Source organism: Dermacentor silvarum, chromosome 2 (genome assembly GCF_013339745.2).
Source record: "Dermacentor silvarum isolate Dsil-2018 chromosome 2, BIME_Dsil_1.4, whole genome shotgun sequence".
NCBI classification, from domain to species: Eukaryota; Metazoa; Arthropoda; class Arachnida; order Ixodida; family Ixodidae; genus Dermacentor; species Dermacentor silvarum.
In genome coordinates, this window is record NC_051155.1 from 6,707,669 (window position 1) to 6,729,002 (window position 21,334).

General features: G+C 45.9%; 1 protein-coding gene across 2 annotated transcripts in view; it reads right to left on the reverse strand.

Moving 5' to 3' along the window:
* LOC119441295 (GATOR complex protein MIOS-like) overlaps window positions 1-21,334 on the reverse strand; it is a 341,599-nt gene that overhangs the window by 69,867 nt on the left and 250,398 nt on the right. For both annotated transcript variants that reach the window (XM_037705922.2, XM_049661128.1), the window contains exons 19-21: window positions 13,326-13,432; window positions 11,982-12,160; window positions 1,900-1,965 (exon numbers count right to left, since the gene is read on the reverse strand). In XM_037705922.2, the coding sequence (XP_037561850.1) occupies window positions 1,900-1,965; window positions 11,982-12,160; window positions 13,326-13,432 (352 nt within the window). The remainder of the gene's footprint in view (window positions 1-1,899; window positions 1,966-11,981; window positions 12,161-13,325; window positions 13,433-21,334) is intronic.

The following is a 21,334-nucleotide window of genomic DNA, read 5'->3' on the forward strand; positions in this document are numbered from 1 at the left end:
TAAGCCCAATAGACACGGAGCAGCCATATACCTTCAACAACACAATTAAAATATAACAACTAAGAACAAAAAGTATATATGCGCATCATGTCCGCTACAATCTGGTACGTACAATATCCAAAGAAAGTACTAGGCCAACTGTGGGTGCCCCATTCACAAAATAATAATTAAAAAAGAGAACTGTGACTACACAAACTATACAGTTGCACCGTGTCGCCCCGCACGTATATACAATACCCGACATGGTTTCTTGGCCCACATAACGTAGGCTTCGTACACAAACTACAAATATTCCTCCTTTTCTTTGTCTGTGCGAGCGATTGCCGTTGGAGGGTGCTACTGCTGGAGGGCTCACAGGTGCTTGTGAAACTGGTATCGGCACAAGAGACCTAGCTAGTTGTGTTGATAACGGCGAATATAGGTACCTCCAAGTGCGAATGAGCGTGTACGGCTATGCCTATAGTACAATGCACAACTCTGAGTGCCGGCAGTTGCATAAATGAAAACACATGGACATGTCTTGCGTTTACCACGACGTCAAGGTTTCTCCACTCCCTGCAGGTTGCAGTGTAGCACTGTTGTCTGTGCGCTGAACGTCAAAATTGGGCCTCAAAATTGGGGCCACATAACGTCCACCTCCGCAAAGAGTAAAGATTTCTTAAAGCGATTGCCACAGCGCATGGGATCAGCGTAATTTCTTTTTCCACGATGAGTGCCTTTCTGTAAGAGGGGAGGGGGGAGGGGCTTGGTCTGGAATTCTTTTTTTGGGGGGGGGGGGTGGCGGGATCCTCCTGGGGGGGTGCTGGGGGGGCGGTGTATAAATCCCTGGGCCACCTGAGCATGTGCGCAGCGGTGCTAGAGGCGACGGATTGACGTGACCCTGTGGCACGCTAAGCTCGAACCTGCAGTAGTCGGTACTCTTGTGAGATGCTAAGGTCCCACAAAGTATGACACTGACAAAACTGACGGCTTTAAAATTCACCAAACGGCAATGAGTGGACGCAAACCTACCTTTTCATTTTTCTTGCTCTGAATTGGATTAGAAGAGGGTAAACTTTGCTGTTGGCAGAGTAGTTTTATGACACACTGCACATTTTTGAGACCAGGCGATGCCGCAGGTGCATTTGCACATCTTTGCTCCTGATTGTATGCCAGCCATATAGCTTCCACTTCGCTGCCAACGTACTGTGAAATGGGTTAGGAAACTCTAGTGCAATGGGTTAAAGTGTAAAACATAAGCAGACTAACTAGCTTCGACAGTGGAGTACAATGATGATGTGTGGACCTAATCAATCTCACATTGGAAACTTCGTCATCATCAGCCTATATTTAAGCCCACAGCAGTACAAAGCTTGCGATCTCCAATTACCCCTGTCTTGCGCTAGCTGATTCGGTTTCGTTAGGAGTAACTTAAGAGAATGGATGAAAGTGGTGTTATAATTGGGGAAGCAATTATTATGAGGGGAAAAAAAAAATTTTCAAGAACAATGCTGGGGGTGCATCAATTATGCGAGCACATTAATTGGAAACTTCAGCATGTATCCAATATGCAGAAACCTTGCACTGGCACAAGCAATAGAAACATGTTTTACAACTCAGATAGAGTACAATATCCTTTATAAGAAACAGGTAGAAAACAACCAGTCACACGGGGAATTGTATAGTCAAAATTTGACACTAGGGTTCTTTGCTATTACTATGAACATCAATCACATGAGCCAAAGATTTGCCAATGAGGTTCTACTACCCACTGAAATTAAATTTTGGCATCTTTGACAACTATGCTTGAATGCGTTTTAGTTGTCTCTGCTGCGTAATGTTTCTGTTTTTAGGGTTCTTTGTGTCTTGACAGCACTGCATCTTCTAGAGTGCACAACCATAATGCAAAGCCATTCTTACCTTTGCATCAGTGAGGTGAAGGCAGGCAAAAGCCACCCTGTCTTCAATGGCCATGTTGCAGTCTTGCTGCAATGAACAAAGGCGACAGGCACCACGGTGAGTCTAAGGAAGACTAATTATTGAAACAATGACTGGTTGTGCAGCACAATAAATGTAAATGAAAACACAACTCATGCCTTGGATATAGAATGCTGAGCTACGCACAAGGTTTGCTACTTCACAACAACACAAAAAACACTGTCAGTACATAAGCAAGACTAGTGCCTCCTGACACTCTGGACATAATAAAACGAATGCCAAAACTTTCTTTTACAGCTTTCTTTGGCTACCGTGCACATTCTCTTGGACACTGTATCTTGCCTAAGAGAGAGCAATGCCCGAGCCCCTGGCGACAGCCCTCCTTGTCGGTTCGCTTCTTCAGCCCTCCATTGCTTACAGACCAGATATACCCGCGTAATGAACGCCCACTTTCTTTCCCGAAAAACCGAAGCAAAGTTGAGGGGTGCATTTATTATGCGAGGTGAATTTCATGAGAACTTTCTTGAAACCGGAAAAATTGAAAAGTAAGAAGGTAACTTTTGAAAAATGCACCTTTGCAGTAAAGATACACGTATACCATTTGCAAACTGTAACAGCGTTTTTATTGCACTTCACTCCGCATCGGAAACACCAGACTTGTTGTCCAGGTCACTGGCCACTTCATCCACATCGTGGTTCCTCTACAGCCTGTACTCGCAGCCGCTTCTGGCTGTAGTGCCTCTCTCCGTGACTGTCCTGCTCATCGGCATGTCAAAGTATATGGATGTCTGATCGGCGTTTCCATTTTGTGAGCATGGAAATGTCGTACTGCGGGACACGTTTCTACTGTATCCCGCAGAAGGCGTATGACTCAAATTATGACCCATTGCACGGAGCGAAATCAAAGACAGGCAGTAAATCGAACAACAGACCCGCAAATTCAACACTATGCCCGACTATGCATGCCCACTATGCCGACCAAGCTGCAGCCGCCCCTTCTTCACTTAAACTCTTCCGTGCACCATGCGCATCGCGCTCTCCTATTACATCAGAGTAGACTGGTAAAGTTGCTGCTGCAGAGAGCGGTTGCCAGTTTCTTGCACTCTCGAGTCTGCGAGGTGCCTTTGCGAAGGGGCACTGGTGGCAAGCATGTGGTAAGAACAGGCTGAGCGTCATTGTGGTCACTCTTTCGGCATGCTTGCCGCCAATGTTCTCTTGTCATGGCTTTGCCATCAGCTTTTCCATCATCAAAGCCACCGCCCTGCTGCTGTGTGGCTCCATAGATACGCAGCCTACATGTGTAAGCTGTGGAATTTTGTTTCTGTGATTTTGGCTTTTCTCACATGGCATTATTAATTCCTACAGAGCGATGGGCATTGAGGATAAGTGCGCTTGCTCTAGACATATGTGCAAGAGTAAAAGATTCTAGTCTCCCCAAAAGGCTACAGCATGGCCGTTCAATCATGGGACTGCACAGGGCCAAAGTTAGGAGTGTCATTACTATGAGGGGGAAACAAAAATTCAAATTTTCAAGAGCAATGTTGAGGGTGCACCTATTATGCGAGTCACGTAGTAGTGACGGCGAAGAAAACAGTCGCAAAACTGTGAATGACGAAACGGACTTTATTGGGCGAACCTGTGCCCACAAAAGCAAGTTGTACTCGAAGCACAACAATAGCGGCAAACATAGTCGGCGATTGTCGAAATCTGATCAGCAGCGAAACGAGTCGGCTTTTATACATGAATCATCGAAGGTTCCACATTAATTCCTGGTGCCCACGTGTCTTCCAGAAAGTACTAGACAATTCTGAAAAGCGTGCGGTGAAAGATAAACACGTACACGTGTCAATACGCTATATAAAAGCAAGTCGTGCAAGGTTTTGAAATTTGCTTTAATAAGTAGGGGTGTGCGAATACAGCCGAACCCACTTATAACAATCCCAGATATAACAATCTATCGGTTATAAGGACCACATTTCAGTGCACTTACGATTTTCGAACCCTGCCTATTGAAACTGCTTCCAGATATAACGAACATTTTTTAAATCGCCATAATGTTACAATGAACACTTCGAACCCAGTCACGGTAAAAAGAGGGCATACGCAAAGTACCAAAGACTGGAAGCGCAACCAAAAGGTGTACAGCAGCGTGCGCCCTGCTCCAGTGAAACCGCGACAATGATACGGCCTTCTGCGACTGCTGCGCACAGATTTTGGAAGTAGTGAGAAAGGTCACTCACTTTTAGGCACGGCTCCAGAGAGGAGGAGTAGCTGTGCAGCATAAATAACATCACGTGGTGCGGGCACTGACACGTGTGCCGGTGCGACATCAGATGCCACGACAGCAGCACTCTCGTTATTGCATGTCCGTGCAGCACCATGTGAATTACGCCTATTTAAATAATTTGGAACGACCATCTACAGTTGAACCCGTTTATAACGAACTCGATAGTTCCGTGACAAGTGATCTTTGTATCAGCAGTTCGTAATATTGACGCAAGATAGAATGGCACCTGTGGCCGCCATCCACTGAAACGAGGACGACGCGTAGTAGAATGCTCGCTCTCCGAGCCTTGATTATAAAGAACACCTTTTTGCCAAGGCCTCGATTGTTAACTTCTGGTGGAAGTGCTGGGTAAATGATACGATCGCCCGAGACGCAGCGTACTCCTGACTCAACATCAGTGAGTAGCCCGACAGAGCTCACCCCTGTGCATGTCCGTACCAGCCGTCGTCTTCAGGGCCTCTAACCACAGCACGGTCTGCTACCTGATCCTATCAGGACGATGCACCAACCATCTACTGCTGCGATTGCCATGCTGACGCAGATCCTTTTTCATCAGGCACAGACACCCAATGTGTTCCATGGAGCTGCTCTTGAAGACATCGAAAACTGGCTTGACCACTTCTAAAGGGTCGCCGAATTCAACGGTTGGGCCAAAGAGCGCAAGCAGCGCAATGTGTACTTCGCTCTCGAGGATTCTGCATGGATGTGGCTCGAGAACCACGGTGCGACATTTACATCGTGGGACAAATTTCGTCGGCAGTTAGTTGCCGCCCGCACCCGTGCTGACAGAAAGGAGAGAGCGGAGTTGGCGATCCAGGCAAGAATTCAAGCTCCTAATGAGACGGCTCGGCTCTTCAGGTGTGCAGACGGTTCAATGCCCGGAGACAAAAAAGTGCGACACCTAATGTGAGGCATAAAGCAGGAAATATTTGCTGGCCATACCCGCAACCTACCAACTACGCTTCCGGACTTTCTCACTGAAGCCACTGCAACGGAAAGGGCACTACAACAGCACGCCAGGCAGTACAACCGAAACGTCACTGCACTTTCGAGTGGCGTTCCTATGACACTGGGAAGCGACGCCAGTGACCTGAGAGAATTGATCAGAGCTGTCATAAGAGAAGAGCTCCAGAAAATGCAGGTGGTCGAGCCCCCAGACTGTCTGTGGCAGAGATGTTGCGAAACGAGATCAGGCAAGCCATCCAAGTTCTTGAACGCTACGGGGCCCCACAGCAAGAGGAGCAAGTTCAGATTACTTATGCAGAAGCCCTACGACGTCCATCGCTGTATAACACCTCAAACGTGTGCGCACCGAGAAACAGACCGAAGTAGGGTTCAGGCATCGTAATCCACCATTCATCAACGAGTCCAGGACAAGAAAGAGTGATGTCTGGCGTGCTCCTAACCACAACCCCCCTCTGTTTTCATTGCGGCAAAGCCAGCCATATCTACAGGACGTGTCCCTATCGCCAGGTGGGTCTCCGTGGGTTCTCCCCGAATGCACCGTGCCGCGTCCAAGACCTGGTGAGCGGCCGCTGGAGATCGAGAGCTTCCTCGCCGCTGTCCACGCCAATGTATGCAGCCAAGCCATCAGTGCGCTAGTCAGATGACACTTTCGTGCCCGCCATGTAAATCCAAAGCTAGCCTTGTGACGAGTTGCTCGAACCTACAAATGGAGACCAATGTGCGTCTACGAATGGCATTGGGAACAAGAGGCCGCTGTATAGTGTGTCTCAAGGATGGCAGCCACGACCAACTGAGTTGTCATCCCATGGCAAACGAAAGCGAGCGCATTGCAGCTGGGGCAACCCATTGGCAGTGCACTTGTCGTGCCTTTCGTGTCGAAAACAAAGAAGTGAGGTGCTTGCTTACGTGGCATCGAGCACGAGGGGCTCCACAGCGCACATGATGTGCCGCACTACAAGTGTTCCCACACCAAATATACTGAATATTTGCACTGTGCTGTCATGCACCGTCGACCAAAACAACCACCGGCGCCGGGAATCACTGGGAAGCGACGCCAGTGACCTGAGAGAATTGATCAGAGCTGTCATAAGAGAAGAGCTCCAGAAAATGCAGGTGGTCGAGCCCCCAGACTGGGAATCGTTCTGGATTTTGTTTACAATGTCTTTCTCACGCTCAACATTTAGGTGCGAACATTGCGAACTCGGGCTGGATTTTGTGAAACGCCCATGCTCCTGGAGTCACATAACGCAGGGAGCCCCATCCGAGCACAAAGTTTCAAGGGCTTTTCGATAGTGAGCGGGCACATCGCGGCATCTCGCGGCGGCTGCAGAATAGGCGGTGCGCATGGATTTCAATTCCAAAACTTTGTGGGTACAAAGTTCTCATGAACTCTTGACGCAAAAGGTGCACTGACATTTCCAAAGGCATGATTAAGATTTTCAACTTGAAGTTTCAATTTAATTTTTCGGTTTAATGTTCCTATTAACTTGGGCCAACATGTGCCAACTGGAGCCCTCGCATCCAAGCCGTTCCAGAAATGGAAGCACGTGCTCGAAATCTTCCACACGCACGAAAATACTAAATAATAAATATCGCCACGATTGTCAGCTGGCAGCTGATAATTTTCTCCAAACATTTCCAGGAAGCATTGAATGTGATCGATCAGCTGAACCAGAGCAGGTCGAGAAACCAGAAGAAAGTTAATGGCCCATTATTGCGACAGTTCTTTTTTGCCGGCGACAGGTCTGGCTCTCCATGGCCGTAGGGGCAATGGTCCTATGAATTTAAGCAAAGTCCCCCACTGAAAATACTGGTATTATCAGAGCAATTCTTTGCATGCGACAAAATAACTTCTTCTTGGGCGAGTTGGTGTTCACTGAACATGATACTTAGTAGCGCAAAACTCGAAATAAAAGATAACAGTGAAAGACGAGAGGAAAGGAAAGAGTAGCGCTCGTCTTTCCTTTCCGCTTGTCTTTCACTGTTGTCTTTTATTTCAAGTTTTGCGCTACTAAGTATCATGTTCTTTGCATGCGAGCAGACATAGATCTGAAGAACCATTTGGAAAGTTGCCCCAGTAATGCCTCGTATTTAAACCCGAGATGTACAAAACCAAATTATATAAATTTGTGGTGAAATTATCAAAGAAAGCCTAGTTGCAAAAGTAAACGCTGTAGGCTGCTTCTCCGTACTTGCTGACGAAATGACGGATATTGCTGGAATCGAACAGCTTTCTGTTTGTGCAAGGCACCTAAACAAGGATGCCAACGACATTGAAGAAGTGTTTTTTAGGTTTTGTGCCAATTCAGGACCAAAATGACAGGGCGCTCGCCGACACCATTATGCAATTTCTGCTATGCCTTGGAATAAACATGCATTTGGACAAACATGCATGTGGCCAAGGTTATGATGGTGCCAGCTCAATGGCTGGTAAAACGAATGGAGTGCAAGCTGCCGTTCGCCAGAAATATCCAGCTGCACTATGCACACATTGCACCAGCCACTCCCTCAACCTAGTTCTCTGTGCGGCATGCTCCATCACAGATATCCGAAACTGTTTTGGAACGCTGAAGACAACACCACACTTTTTCCGCAAAATTCCTTACAGCTCACACGTTTTACGAGAAATGTTAATTTGGATGTGTCCCGAGTCCACCAGGCAGCGACTTTTGGGATTATGTATGTGAAACGCGCTGGGCGGGAAAACATGATGCAGTTCTTTCATTTGTTAATCTGTTTGAACCGGTGATCGCGGCTCTAGAGGAGATAAAATTAAATGGCAATTGCAAAAGTCCAGTTCAAACAAATGGTCTAGCTTTGGCACTTTTGTCATCGGCATTCCTTGTGAGCCTGCATGCGGTGGAGCATGTGTTAGCCGTGACTCTGCCTCTGTCAAAGAAGCTGCAGACCAGGAACATCAACATGAGCGCTACCATTGACAACATAAATGTGGTACAGCAGGCGATCCAAAATGACCACAAGAATGCGACTGCTTCATTCTCAAAAATATTTGCACAAGTACAGGTACTGGCAAAAAAAGCTGGATGTGGAAATCCGCAGCCGACAAACCGGTGTCCGACAGCAGGATCGTGGGAGCGTTGCATCAGAAAATGCTGAGGAATATTTCCGCAGAACTGTGTTGACTCCCTTCATGGACCACATATTTGCACAGTTACATCAACGGTTTTAAAAGCACAGGACAATCTCAAAGGACTTTTCTATAGTTGTACCATCCGGATTACCACCAAGCTGTATCTTCACATCTGTATATTCCACTGTATCTTCGCAGTTCTAATGTATATTTTGCAGAACTCCTGCTTTTTATATGTGCTTTCTGTTGCGACTATAATTTCCGTGCAAATACTCACAATACACGAACGGTAACAGCTGCTTCTGCGGAATGCATCGGAACGTAGGACAGCGTCATTCAGGTTTCTCTCTGGCCGTTCCATATATACAAAAATGTAAACAAGGTTCTTGAATGACAAAGATTCATCAATATATTTGACCTCAACTTGTTAATTTCATGGCCTTTACGTTTTTTTATATCAGGTGCATGCACTGCATTGGTGGTTTCGAACTGATACAGTTCTAAAGTTCGTGTGATACAGTTCTGATACAGTTCTAAAGTTTGTTCATAAACATCCTCATACCCTTGTTGAATGCAGGTACAACTCAAACTGTTTTAAATACTCTTATTTTAACCGTGCAGTCAGAGAGTGGAACCAACTGGACCCTTCAGTCACGAGCACTCAGACCTTAGGACATTTTCTAGCATTGGTCGAGGAAATAATACGTGTATAGCTGTTCATCACTAATCTTACACCTCATTATGTACATTTTTGAACTGTATTACGTTCTATGTATTCTGATTTCGCACTTGCGTCACAATTGTGCTCTCTTTCTTTTTGCGGACTTAGATTTGTTTTACTTACTTTTACTGTGTTCCAAGTACTTTCGTCCATTATATTGTTACAGTTGACTTGATGAATAATTATTGCAACACTGTATTGCATTCTGTTTTACATACCTGTCTTATGTATCTTTTACACTGTACTCATGTATGTGCCCTCCCTGCTATGATCTCGTGTGAGATCAGCAGTATTGTTAAATAAATAAATAAATAAATAAATAAATAAATAAATAAACTCTTTACTTATTAAATATACAAAAAGCGTGCAAGCATTGATATCAGTTGTTTCTGCCGCAATTTTTGGGACACACGAATATATTCTTTGATAAAAAAATACATATTTTGCCTGTCTGGACTGTGCGTAGCACTCAAGAATTCCATTGCAGCATCTAATATACAATGGCATTGGCAATGGCAATGCAGTTATTATTCATGTATTCGATCCTTCGACAAATTCTATAAGGAGGAGGCTGTGCTGCAATGTGAGCACCCCCCCCCCCCCCCCTGAAAAAAATTTCACGCTACACCAGTGACGCAGGCGTCTTCACTTGACACGCAGAATTCGGATTACTGAGAGCTCCCAGGTTTGTGATGGATGGTCACTTGTTGGAGAAGAAATTTTGGACGAAGCACGCCTTCGGAATATGGAAGCGCAAGCCTCCCATGGCAAGAAAAATACGGCGATTACCGGGAGAAGCGGAGGAGCACCCGAATAAACAGGCCGCGCTATCTTGCACCGTGCGACTCCAGCAGCGAAACCGACAATCGCCCTGTGCCATCGACACTGTCGCGCAACAGCTGCGCGAATCAGCCGAGATTGTATCTCGGTAGACATAGCTCGCTGCGACTAGGCAAAATGGCGCAAACGCAAAGAACGCGGCCAGAAGCATGGCAGCCACTCCGTCCGATGGCACGCGGAAAAGGACAAAAAGCACAAAAGTAACAAAAGCGCCACCGCTTCAAACTCTTCGTGCTCAGTCGCGGCCTCCGCGCTATCCGGTGCCGCCTCCGCACCAAAAGAGAAAGGAAGAAAGCGCGTGACTGCGCGCTGTTCTCCTTCGCGGCCGTCGTGGGGCGGCGTTTATTCGTATCAACCGACGCGGGTCGAAAATCGATTCGTAACAAATGTCCTCTAGCACGTTGCAAAGTAATGGGGCTCCGCCGAGACCACAGAAAAACTCGTATCATCCGGAAATTCGTATTAGCCGTGATCGTATCAACGAGATTCCACTGTTATTGTGTATAACAAACAGCAGTGAAATTCCCTTGAAAATTTTTGTATACAATTTTTATTTTATATATCGAAATACCTATATATCGAACTTTTTTGTGATTCCCTTCAAATGTGATATAACCGGGTTTGACTGTACGGTAATGTCGCAAGTCACTTGTCCTCAATACTAATTGTGCTCTGATACACTAATCTGTAATGCTAAGTGTAAAAGCCCACGTTGCCTGGATGTATGGGACTGCTGTGTGCCTTGTGTAGTTCGAAGTGCTTTTTGCACATTATTATTCTAAAGAGGGTAAAAATTAACATGGTGTTGTCATGAGTAAGGGCCAACACACGGAAGAAGAATGACGACAAGAAAGAGCACGCAGTGTTCCAAACAGCACGAGCGCTCGAGGCGCGTGACCCGAGCCGTGATCGAGAGAAATACAGCGATGAGCTGTTATTGTTTGCATGGCTTCAGTCAAGGAAGGTTGGCTCGCCAGCACCGTACTGGTGACGGGAGCAGCAGGTGTTCGGTTCCAGAGGCCGTGATGCTGGCATTTCGAGGCATGGTCGTCAACCTCAGCGACGTTCGAGCGATGCTCCTCGGACTTGCTGCAGCCTCCCACGGTAATCCTGGACACCCCTAAGCAGAAATCCCCCTTCTTAGACAGGAGACCGGCCAACAACGCCACGCAAGACAGTCGCCGGGGCGCGTTGTCGTCACTTGAGCAAGGCGCCGGACGGAAGCAGCGGCCGAACCCGTCGATAGGCCTAACCCGCCTGGCTTCACTGCCATGTCATCGACGGTGACCGGGACACGAGCGTCTATCAAGGCGACGACATCTTCAGGATCGTGGGGAGTAGCGACACCCGGAATAGACGTGATGCAACTTGGATGAGGAATCTACATGAGTTGGCGTCAAAAACGTGAGAACATTCCACTCAAACAGCGACGCAGCCAGAGAGGCTAGAGTTGTCAGACTAGAGTGTTGGGGTTAAGACTGGCTAGAAGGACAGCTTAACAAGCTGCTAGTTTTGGATACGGTTGAGAGCCGCTTGTATATGTTACACATATACTTTCTTTATTATTGTCAGTTTGTTTTTCTGGGAACTTTCGCTTTGTTTGATATCATTAAATCCTGTGTGTTGTGCCATTATACATGTCTGAGTCCATCCCCTAAACATCTGCACCCCCGAGATCCATGACAGGTGTAGAAGCAAACCAGCCTTTATAGACATATGCCGGGATGACATAGCGTTCCTGTAAGCCTGCACCCATGGAGGAAAGATGCCTGTACTGTGAATCGCACGTAAACAAGCCTCATCTGTTCGCTACAACACACCGCTTAAACGCCCAATCACCACGCGTGGGCCTACTATGCAGATGCTGCAAGTCCCTGCTCCTGTGTTACAGACCACACTATGAGCACAAATGAAATCTTGTTCAGTGTGGACACAGTAGGATAGTAAAATGCACCACAATGAGTTTTATGCGCTGCGGCCGCAGTGGTCTTTCTCGCGAAGATAACCAAATCTTTTTTCAGCTATGTTCGCTGGTGCAACTTCATTGGGCATTGTAGCTTTGGCAACTGCACACACAGAGGATGGTCACACCTGCTACCACACTGAAACAACCTTTCTGCACGTCAAGTCTGTGCGCCATAGCTACAGTTACCACTGACCAGCAGTTCGCTGTAACTGTCATCAGCGGCCGTCAGGAAGGCAAACATGGCCTGCAGATAGGGGTCCCCCAGGGAGAGATGTAGCGAGTGCCACACCTCCCGCCAGGACTCCCGTGTCTCTCTTGTGTAGCCCGACAGAGACAGCGCCACCAGTCCCAGGCTGCTTGCACTGGCACCACCTGGGTGAGGCGAGAGGAAGCCTCGGTTGCACTTCATGCCAACAGGAACAAGCTTCCATTTACTGCACTTGCATTTACATCGTAAAAGTGCAAACCACACTGTGTTAACAATCATGCTACAGATAGAATGGAGAATGTTTTTCACAGCCATGGACCCAGTTCCCACATACCAAAGGAATGGAATAAAGCTGAGCACAGACTGCATGTGATATTCCATCAGCTGGATCTTTTACCTGCCTGGAGGCACAGTCACACAACACAGTGGTCGTGGGAGGGTGATCCCCTAACCTTAGTGTTGCCGTATTTTTGCACGTGTAACCTGCTCCAAGAATTCAATAACTATAACAGTAAATTTGGGGTGCGTGTTATATGCGAATATCGTCTTGAAGTGTGGTTTCATGGCAGCATGGCATGTGCAGCCATGAAGCCACACCTCAAGGCAAGGTTCTCTGCCATTCAAAGTTTCGTTATCTCCTAGAGAGCCCCACCCCTGTGTGTTGAAGCTCCCTTCTTTCCTTCTTCATGGTTGCCCATTCTCCTCCTCTTTACTGGTCGCCATATTGCATTTAGAAGTTGGAGAAAAGTGCACACAGTGCCGGCAAACTAACTCTGATCACAATGAGCTGCGCTTAACGGCTGTCCTTAGCAGCAGAAGCTGAAGATAAAGCTGTATTCACATGACGAAGCAATTGCGATTTGAAGTTGCAGATTGTGTATACATCACCCATTCCCACGGTCGGTGCGAAGCGCTCTGCAATAGGGCCAAATCACCGTTCGAAATTTCGGCTCAGTCGCATTTGCTCGGTCGCTGTTCCATACCCTCCGTCATCCTCGGCGTTTCTGACTTCCCGACCAGATGTTGCCTGATTATTGATTTTAGCGCAATCCATCACACTTTTAACCTGTAAATCTGTTAGTGTCTTCTTTTGTCCCTTAATCACACGCATTCCTAACTGAGATTCTAGAGGAAACAAATTTAGAAATTTCGAGTCTTTCGAAACAACCACAGGTTAGAAAATGATGCTTTGCGACTGTGTGACGACAGAAATGTGTTGTGTCTACTTGGCCAGCTGGTATTTTACTGCTACCTGCTTCTGGTTACACTCATTGAGAGAATGGCGTGGCAATTGACAGTGGCCGATGTGCTGTGCAAAACAAAGCTGACCTTGTGCTGCGGTGGCTGCCTCCTTTAGCACTGTGATGGCCTCCCGCAGACGCAGGTTGAACATGTGGATGGCTGCCTTGCGGGCATAGTTGCCCTCTTTCTCCAGCCTGCATGGGAAGGTGGTAGTGGGGGAAGAGCACGCCACTCACTTCCAACATGGCTCCCTATTCCCTGTAACTCATTTGCTCATAATAACCAAGCCAAATAATAGTATTCGCACAGTACAATAAAGCTAGTGACAGTGTGCTGCAGGATCAACTTCTCTTTAAGCTCAGAATGACTGGCACTAGATTTCTGCTGACTTTTTTAAAAGGACACAAAAGCACATGCTGGTTTGGTAAGTGACACCTCTTGAATACCAGACAAGTTGAGCTAAAAATTTACATTATGGTATGGTACATTATGGAAACTGCACTGAGGGTTATGAGGGATGTCATAGTGGAGACAACCTAAAATTCTTTGACACGCACTCAAGGCATGCTACATGAGCACTTTTGTATTCCACCCGAATATGAATCCGTCCAGTATTCAAACCATACTAAGCAGCCATAGGCACTACAGTTGAGTTCAACGGAAATGAGAAAAACAGCACATTCGCCTTAAGTTCTATTGTTAGTGCCTTGTGACAGCAAAGGTTTGGACAGTGTCTGCTGAAAAATGGTTAATAATAGTGCCATACATCCGTTGCATGACTTTTTGCCAACAACTGTTTTTACCAAACTGCTGTTTTTATCTATCGATTTATCATACTCACGCAAGACACACTTGCTGTATGCGAGCATTATTGCCAATATTACAGTGAAATAGGCCTGTCTAATTCTATTTCATGCATTACGCAAATCTGGGGCGCTATAATGTAAAGCTATTCCAAACTTTTCTATTCCAATTCTGCAATCAGCCCACCACGATCGGTCAAAACATTTTCGGGTCACTCCTAACTTCGCCTGCCTTTCACACGACGTCACGAAAACCGCGATAGCTCCCCATCTGATATAACATGCACACACTGATTATGCATGACTAAACCGCACAAAAGAAAAATAATTATTCCTGATTCGACGCCTTTTCACCATTAGCCCTCTGCTATTGGTCCATTGTTTTCTGGCTGCACCCACTTCGCCTGTCTGTCACGCGACCGCACAAAAACAATGAAAACTAACCACGTCAAATTGACGTGTACGCGAAAATAAGATGCATTAATATGCCAAACAAAACTGAAAATTTTTCTGAATAGCTACAGACTGCCCTGTTCCGAAAGGAATATAAGATGGCTGCCTGCCTATCGCTCAGGCCCTCGCTACTCATGCCTGCCGGTGAGCATGTATTTCTTTGCCCATGATAAATAAACCTTTTTGCATGGCAGTAAAACATTATCGAGCCCTTTCGGCATGCATATGGCATCGCTCTGCCAACTCTTCCTTGCTGAGGGCGTGTTTTAGCGGCGTTTTGATCATTCCGTTGCACCCAGCCGTGATTTTCGACCAGCCACCGCAAGCTAAGTAAGGCGAAGCGGACCAATCAGAGAAGCCTGCACCACCCTCTTCATGCGGTTATTTATTTTCACTGTGCTGGCTCGGCCCCATCGAAACCCTCTCCGCTAGAGCGTGCCCGTCGCCTCTTGTCAGCCAATTAGATAAGAAAAACCGCTGAGTGTAGACAATGTTATTGGTTTTGAAAGCGAACAAAGGTGACCTCCTATAAACGAGGAGAGTGTTTGATTGGGTTGTTCAGAGAACGCTGCGGGTCACCGCCCGATGCTTGCGTCGGTCGTTACGTAAATTTGACGTCAGGAGTTTGCAATCAAAACAGTTTGGAATAGCTTTACGTCTAGCGCCCCTGTTGTGCAATCTAGCGCCCCTGTTGTGCAATCTTGAGTATACGTGAGCATAAAAAATTGATCTGGAATGATGACACATGGATAAATACCAGCCCATCCTGAGACGTATAATTAGCATATTTGTCAATTCTGCATGTGATAAAGTGCCACATCAGTGCTGTTTTCTCGCCACAGCTTTGTTCAATAAAAAAAATGTCTTAATTTTTATTCAGACTTTCTGGTAATGTTCTCAGCCTAATTATTAGAGGTGTGCGAATACTTGAATATCTAGGCATGGAGTGGTAAACATTCCAATAATCAGATTCGTGAATCAAATATCTATGATTCAATTTTTCGTTTATTCAGTTCAGTGGTGTAGAGACACGCAGTGCCATGTGTGCCGCAAAGCCCCTCATGCTCGATGCTGTGCAAGCGAGTGCCTCGCTTCATTGTTTTCGGCACAAAAGGAGTGCCGAGCACGCCGCGAACCAGCCGCCTCATTTTACGCGGACTTTGTCTCGGCGAGACCGTTTGCCCTGCTGCATGCCCCCCCCGATCTCCGCAATTCGCAGAGCAGTGACGGGTCAGCCGGGGCTGCCTCTGTTGGCATAAAGTTCGTGTAGGTTGACCGGAGCGATCGAAACAATAGCGGGACGCTGACATAGTGAACGGCAAACAAAGCAGCCCGTATTTCATAAAGTGTGAAAGCATGTGCGACGATTGGGTCGATGAGCCGTCGGAAGGCACGCAGATCGTGTTATGTATGCGGCAATGAACTTAACGCTCGATCTCGTGATGAGCCACCTGTACAAACATATTAGCGGCAAGCATTTTGCGATGGCTTGCGGTCTGTTACCACATCAGCCAGTGGCGAATTTTTGTCGTGGCCATACTGCCTAGACCACTAGGCCTAATCGGCATGCCTGGTGCTGCTTCTATGGGCGTCGGCAACCAAAGTTGCGATATTGTGCCAAATTGACGCAGATCTATTCGTAGCAGCCGCGCGATACTCGGAATGCCGATAAACCACCTCTCAAAAGAAAGCAAATGTGCAGCACGACAGCAATACTGTTTACGGCCGCCATCCTTGCGAGACACAGTGCCTGCTCTACCGTCCGTGTTGAACGCAGTCGACCCGCACAGCAACAACAAATAGCCACACACAAAGCGGTGATTGAGTCACATGATGCACGCGCATTCTGCGCTTTCGTCTGTTGTGCAGATTGGCCTTACGATAGGCCACCTGTCATAAAGATTGGAAAGCCCTTCTGTATTTTGAAGGAAAACTGGAAAGCAAAACTTTCTAAGCAATAAAAGTTACCATAATACACAGATTCACTGTTGAACTAAGAACCTGATTGGTATCACAAATTTATTTATTTATTTATTTATTTATTTATTTATTTATTGTACCCTCAGGGCCGAAGCATTACAGAGGGGAGTGGCAAAAAAAAACATTTCTGTGAAAAGACACACTTATACATGAAGTTATATAATGTACCAATACAAATACAATACTCTAACAAATCAAATCAATACAAATCACTGAACTATAAAGCAATGTAAAATGACAAGATGATACATGTAAGCACAAGCAAACAAGAAGAAACAACGAAAAATAACATGAGCTAAAGAACTATTTAGTTACTGTTAGTTAAAACATTCTTGAAACGTTCATGGTCTGTAATTTCTGCAGTAGTGGTAGGAAGATGTTTCCACTCCTCACAAGTCTTGGGAAAAAATTAATACTGGAAAGTAAAAGTCCTATAAAAAGGAACTGCTACTTCATGTTGGTGGTCAATGTGTGAGAATACACACTGGGGAGTAAAGATGAAATCATTGTGTAGTGAACGATGGTGAAATATGCGGTGAAAAAGACACAAGCGATGAATATTACGGCGAGATGCTAGTGATGTTAGTTCAAGGCTTGATTTCATATTAGTCACACTTGCGGTTCGAGCATAATTAGACATAATACAACGTACAGAGTTTTTTTGGACCATTTCGAGTGAGTAGATTAGATTGTCATGAAAAGGGTCCCAAACAGAAGCGGCGTATTTCACCTTCTAACGAATTAGTGTTTTATAAAGTAAATGTTTAAGAGCCTGACGAGTGCGTGAGAAATTCTAGCGAAGATATGCAAGCGTTTTGTTGGCGCTGGCGATTATAGATTCAAAGTGATCATTCCAGGTTAATTTTGAGGATATAGTGAAGCCAAGATATCTATATGATGATACTACTTCCAAAGGAAAGTTATCAAGATGATATGAAACCTTAGCATTACAGTCGAATCCCCCTACAACGAATGCCGCTACAACGAAATTTTCGCCACAATGAAGATTTTCTGATTCCTCGTCAGCTGACCATAGAAAGTAATACAAAAAAAGTATCTCCATAACAAAGGCGTTTTATTCGGTATTTCCGCTTCAACTAACTTTTCGAGAACGAAACTGGGACTGAATTGAAATTAGAACTGCCGAGTAGTCAAATTAGAAGGCCCTTTCAAAGCTGTGACGATCGTGTGTCCACTTGAACAAAGTTTTCGCGAACAAAATCAAATTCAATGTACCAATTTACGCCACTGCAATCCATAGCCACGCGTGGTCATCACGCTCCTGCACGGGACTACACGGGATCACCACAATCACTGCCGTTTTCTGTGGTGTGTGTCTGGTCGAAATGGCTACGCCAACGAAGAAGCGTAAATTTCTCTCTTTTGAGGAGAAGGCACATATGATCCCCAAGGCAGAAAGCAGAAGGAAAAAATTTCGCAGTTTCGCCCGAAAGGCGAAGCGTCAATGCGATAGCAGATTATAGTAGACAGCTATACAAACTAAGGATCGTAGTTTTATCGGCCGTATAAACTTGTAAACATTCGCTTACTAACTAAATTACCAAGCACAAGCACATGAGCGCACAAGTAAACATGAACACATCGATGACCGCGGAAACTTGGTGTCAACACGCTGGAGTGAGAAGGCACGGCCAATAGCAGCGAGCGAATTGATCTCCGTGCCGTCTCTCGCTTCAACGCGAACTAGATGTCGAAAGCACAGCGCACACGACTCTACCGGCTCTAGTTGCACTTTGCCCACATCGCAGATAACTTTAATGATGAGGCACGCGCGGGCGCGCACTTTGCGCACAGCGCAGATTGCTTTCAAGATAAGGCGGGAGCGCCGCAGCCGCTGTTGTCAACATGATGCCAACGTCTTGTCGTCTGGGGAAAATGACAACCCGCTAGACACACTGACTCGGGCAACTGCTTTGAAATTAATGGATCCTTTTGACCTCATCATAAAAGTTATCAGAGCCCTCGACAATGACATTGCGATGGTTCTTTTAACGGACTGTGAGACTTGGGTAACGCATTTGCTTGCCGTGGAGCGTAAGAAATCTAGGCTGACCGACTTATGGAAATAAAACTTCTGGTAAGCGCAAGCTTGCCAAGTTTGCCGACGTTGTCATAAATATGCAATGAAATTATGATAATTAAAACCGCTTCATTGCGACGGTGCACGTGCTGCAAAATGAATGTTTCATGATCGGCCAGGCATGCACGTCGAGTTAGGCATCGGCCGCAATGTACGAAAAATATTGTACATTCTATCGTGAAATGCATTCTATCGTAAAGTTCACACTTTATTGACCGCCTTCGGTACCTCTCAACTAGAGTGTACTTTGCCCCCCCCCCCCCCTGCCATCGCGAAGATTTCCCGGACGATAGTTTCGGTTTCGTTCGCGGCTTTGCCGTTTGGCGTATGTACAGTATAGACCACTTATAACGTAACCGCTTATAGTGCAGGACCGGATATAGTACGGTCTTTTCAGACTCCCGTTAATTTTCCCATAGCACTCCATGTATCCGCATACCGCTTACAGTGCAGCCGCGTGAGACGAAATATCGGTTATAATGCGGCTTCCGCGGGAAAATCTTGCCGACAACGGCGGCAGCGGGCACACTTCTTAACAAGGTGCGTGCTGCTGGCCGGCGTATGCATGATTCAATGCAATCGAACTCTCGTTAATTCGGACTTATTTGGCCGCACATCGGTTAATTCGGACTACTTTCGGAGCTCGGTGAAAAGGAGCGCCACAAATGTGCGACGCAAAAGAGCAAGAATGGCGCTAGCGTCCAACCGAAACGAAGCGGCGGAGTCCGCATCGCCGGAATGCTTCGAGCCTATTTGTGTCTTTAAAGTCTCTATTCTTGCGTTTACTGCCGCGCATAACACCGGGTTGGCCGCGGGCTTTCGTAACTGCATAGTCGTCATCCACGATCACTTCGATAGTGGCCGCGGTTTTCTCCGGAGCGGTTGCGGCGAACAGTAGTTTCGTTTTTACTGGGTATGCGCGTCGGCCACGTGCCTAAAAAACTGCGTAGTCGCCATCGATGATCGCATAGATAGCGAGCGCGGTTTCGACGGCCAGTTGTTGCAGCGACTAGACGACTCGGTGCGTGCGTCGGGCGCGTGCCTTCAGCACCGCAAAGTCGTTGTTCATAATCGCGTTGATAGCGGTCACGGTTTTTTCCGCAGCGGTTGCGGCAAACAGTTGTTTCGTTTTGACTCGGTGCAAAGCTGTCGAGCTTGAAGAGCACCAGCTACATCGCGATAGTACAAAGCGTGTCTACATGCTTGGTCTACATGTTTTGCATACGTGCAGGGCTTGAAAATCGTTGTTTTCGTTAGAGTGCGGTACCGCTTATAGTGCAGATATTCGCGACTCCGGCGACTTACGTTATAAGCAGTCTACACTGTACATACATACTAATTTTGCTTCAACGAAGTTCCTGCACAACGAAATTTTTCGCTTGTCCCGTAAATTTTGTTGTAGCGGGACTCGACTGTAGTAGATCTAGTTACACGCATAACTTTGCATTTTTTAGTGTTTAATTCCATGCACCAAATCTTACACCAAGCGGACACAGCACCAAGATGAGACTGTAGTATCGTTAGGACTAGTTATTTCTTGAAATATTGCACAGTCATCTGCAAACAAGTTGACATGGGAAGAGACACAGGAAGGAAAGTCGTTAATGTAGGTTAGAAAGAGGAGAGGGCCAAGCACCGATCCTTGTGGTATCCCTGAGGAAACAGGACTCGGAGGAGAGTCAGTGTTATTAACAGAGACTGAGACCGATTTAGTAAAATACATTCAAGCCATGCAAGCAATTTAGAATCCAAATTTAGTAACTGCAACTTATATAAAAGGAGATTATGGCATACTTTATCGAAGGCTTTCGAAAAATCTAAAAATATACAGTCAGCTAAAGAAGAACGATCGAGGATAGCATGGAGACAGCGAGTGAAACATATCAGTTGAGTATCGCACGAGAATGTCTTGCGGAAACAATGTTGTTAAGGTGAAAAAAAATGAATTCGATTCAAGAAAAGAAACAAGATTTCAAAATACAATATGCTCGAAAATTTTACAGGGAATGCTAGTTAGAGAAATGGGGCGATAATTTAGAGGCGAGTGTTTATTACGAGACTTGTGAAGCAGAACCACCCTCCCGATCTTCCAGTCAGTGGGGAGGAAACTGTTCTCTAGGGACAGTCGAAAAATTTTTGTTAATTGATGAGTAATAGACTGTATTTATAAGAAACATAGGATTAATGGAATCGCACCCAGGTGAGGAGGTTGCTTTTAAATTTTTTATAGCTTTGACCACGCCATTGTAGTTAATTATTTAGCTTTATACTCTATTGATAAAAAAAAATATTTTCACGACCCACATATACTAGAACTAGGCTGTAATCAGTGCCAGTACACTCATTTGGAGTTCCCTTTATGAAAAGTACTGTACATCTTGATGTACCTAAATTACTGATTGCTTGCCACACTGTTGTTATGCAAAGCTAGGACACTCCCGAGCATGTGCATCACCGTGCTTTTTAGCCAAAACTTGTAAGCATTGAACTTTGTGATGAATTACTCTGATATCTGATTCAATGTTTGGCTTATTTTTATTGACTTGATTCTACTTTCGATTGAAATATATTCGGTACTCACACCCCTACTCTTTATTGTCACTACCTTGTGATAACACATCGTTAATAAACAATGATGCTGTTTGCATTCTAAAAGAGCCAAAGACACAGTTGTCAGAGCTAATGAGCTTTGATGACTGAACAAAAATAATCCAAACATTCCAAAAATCCAAAGTCTGGCAAGTCAGTCCCGCAAGGAG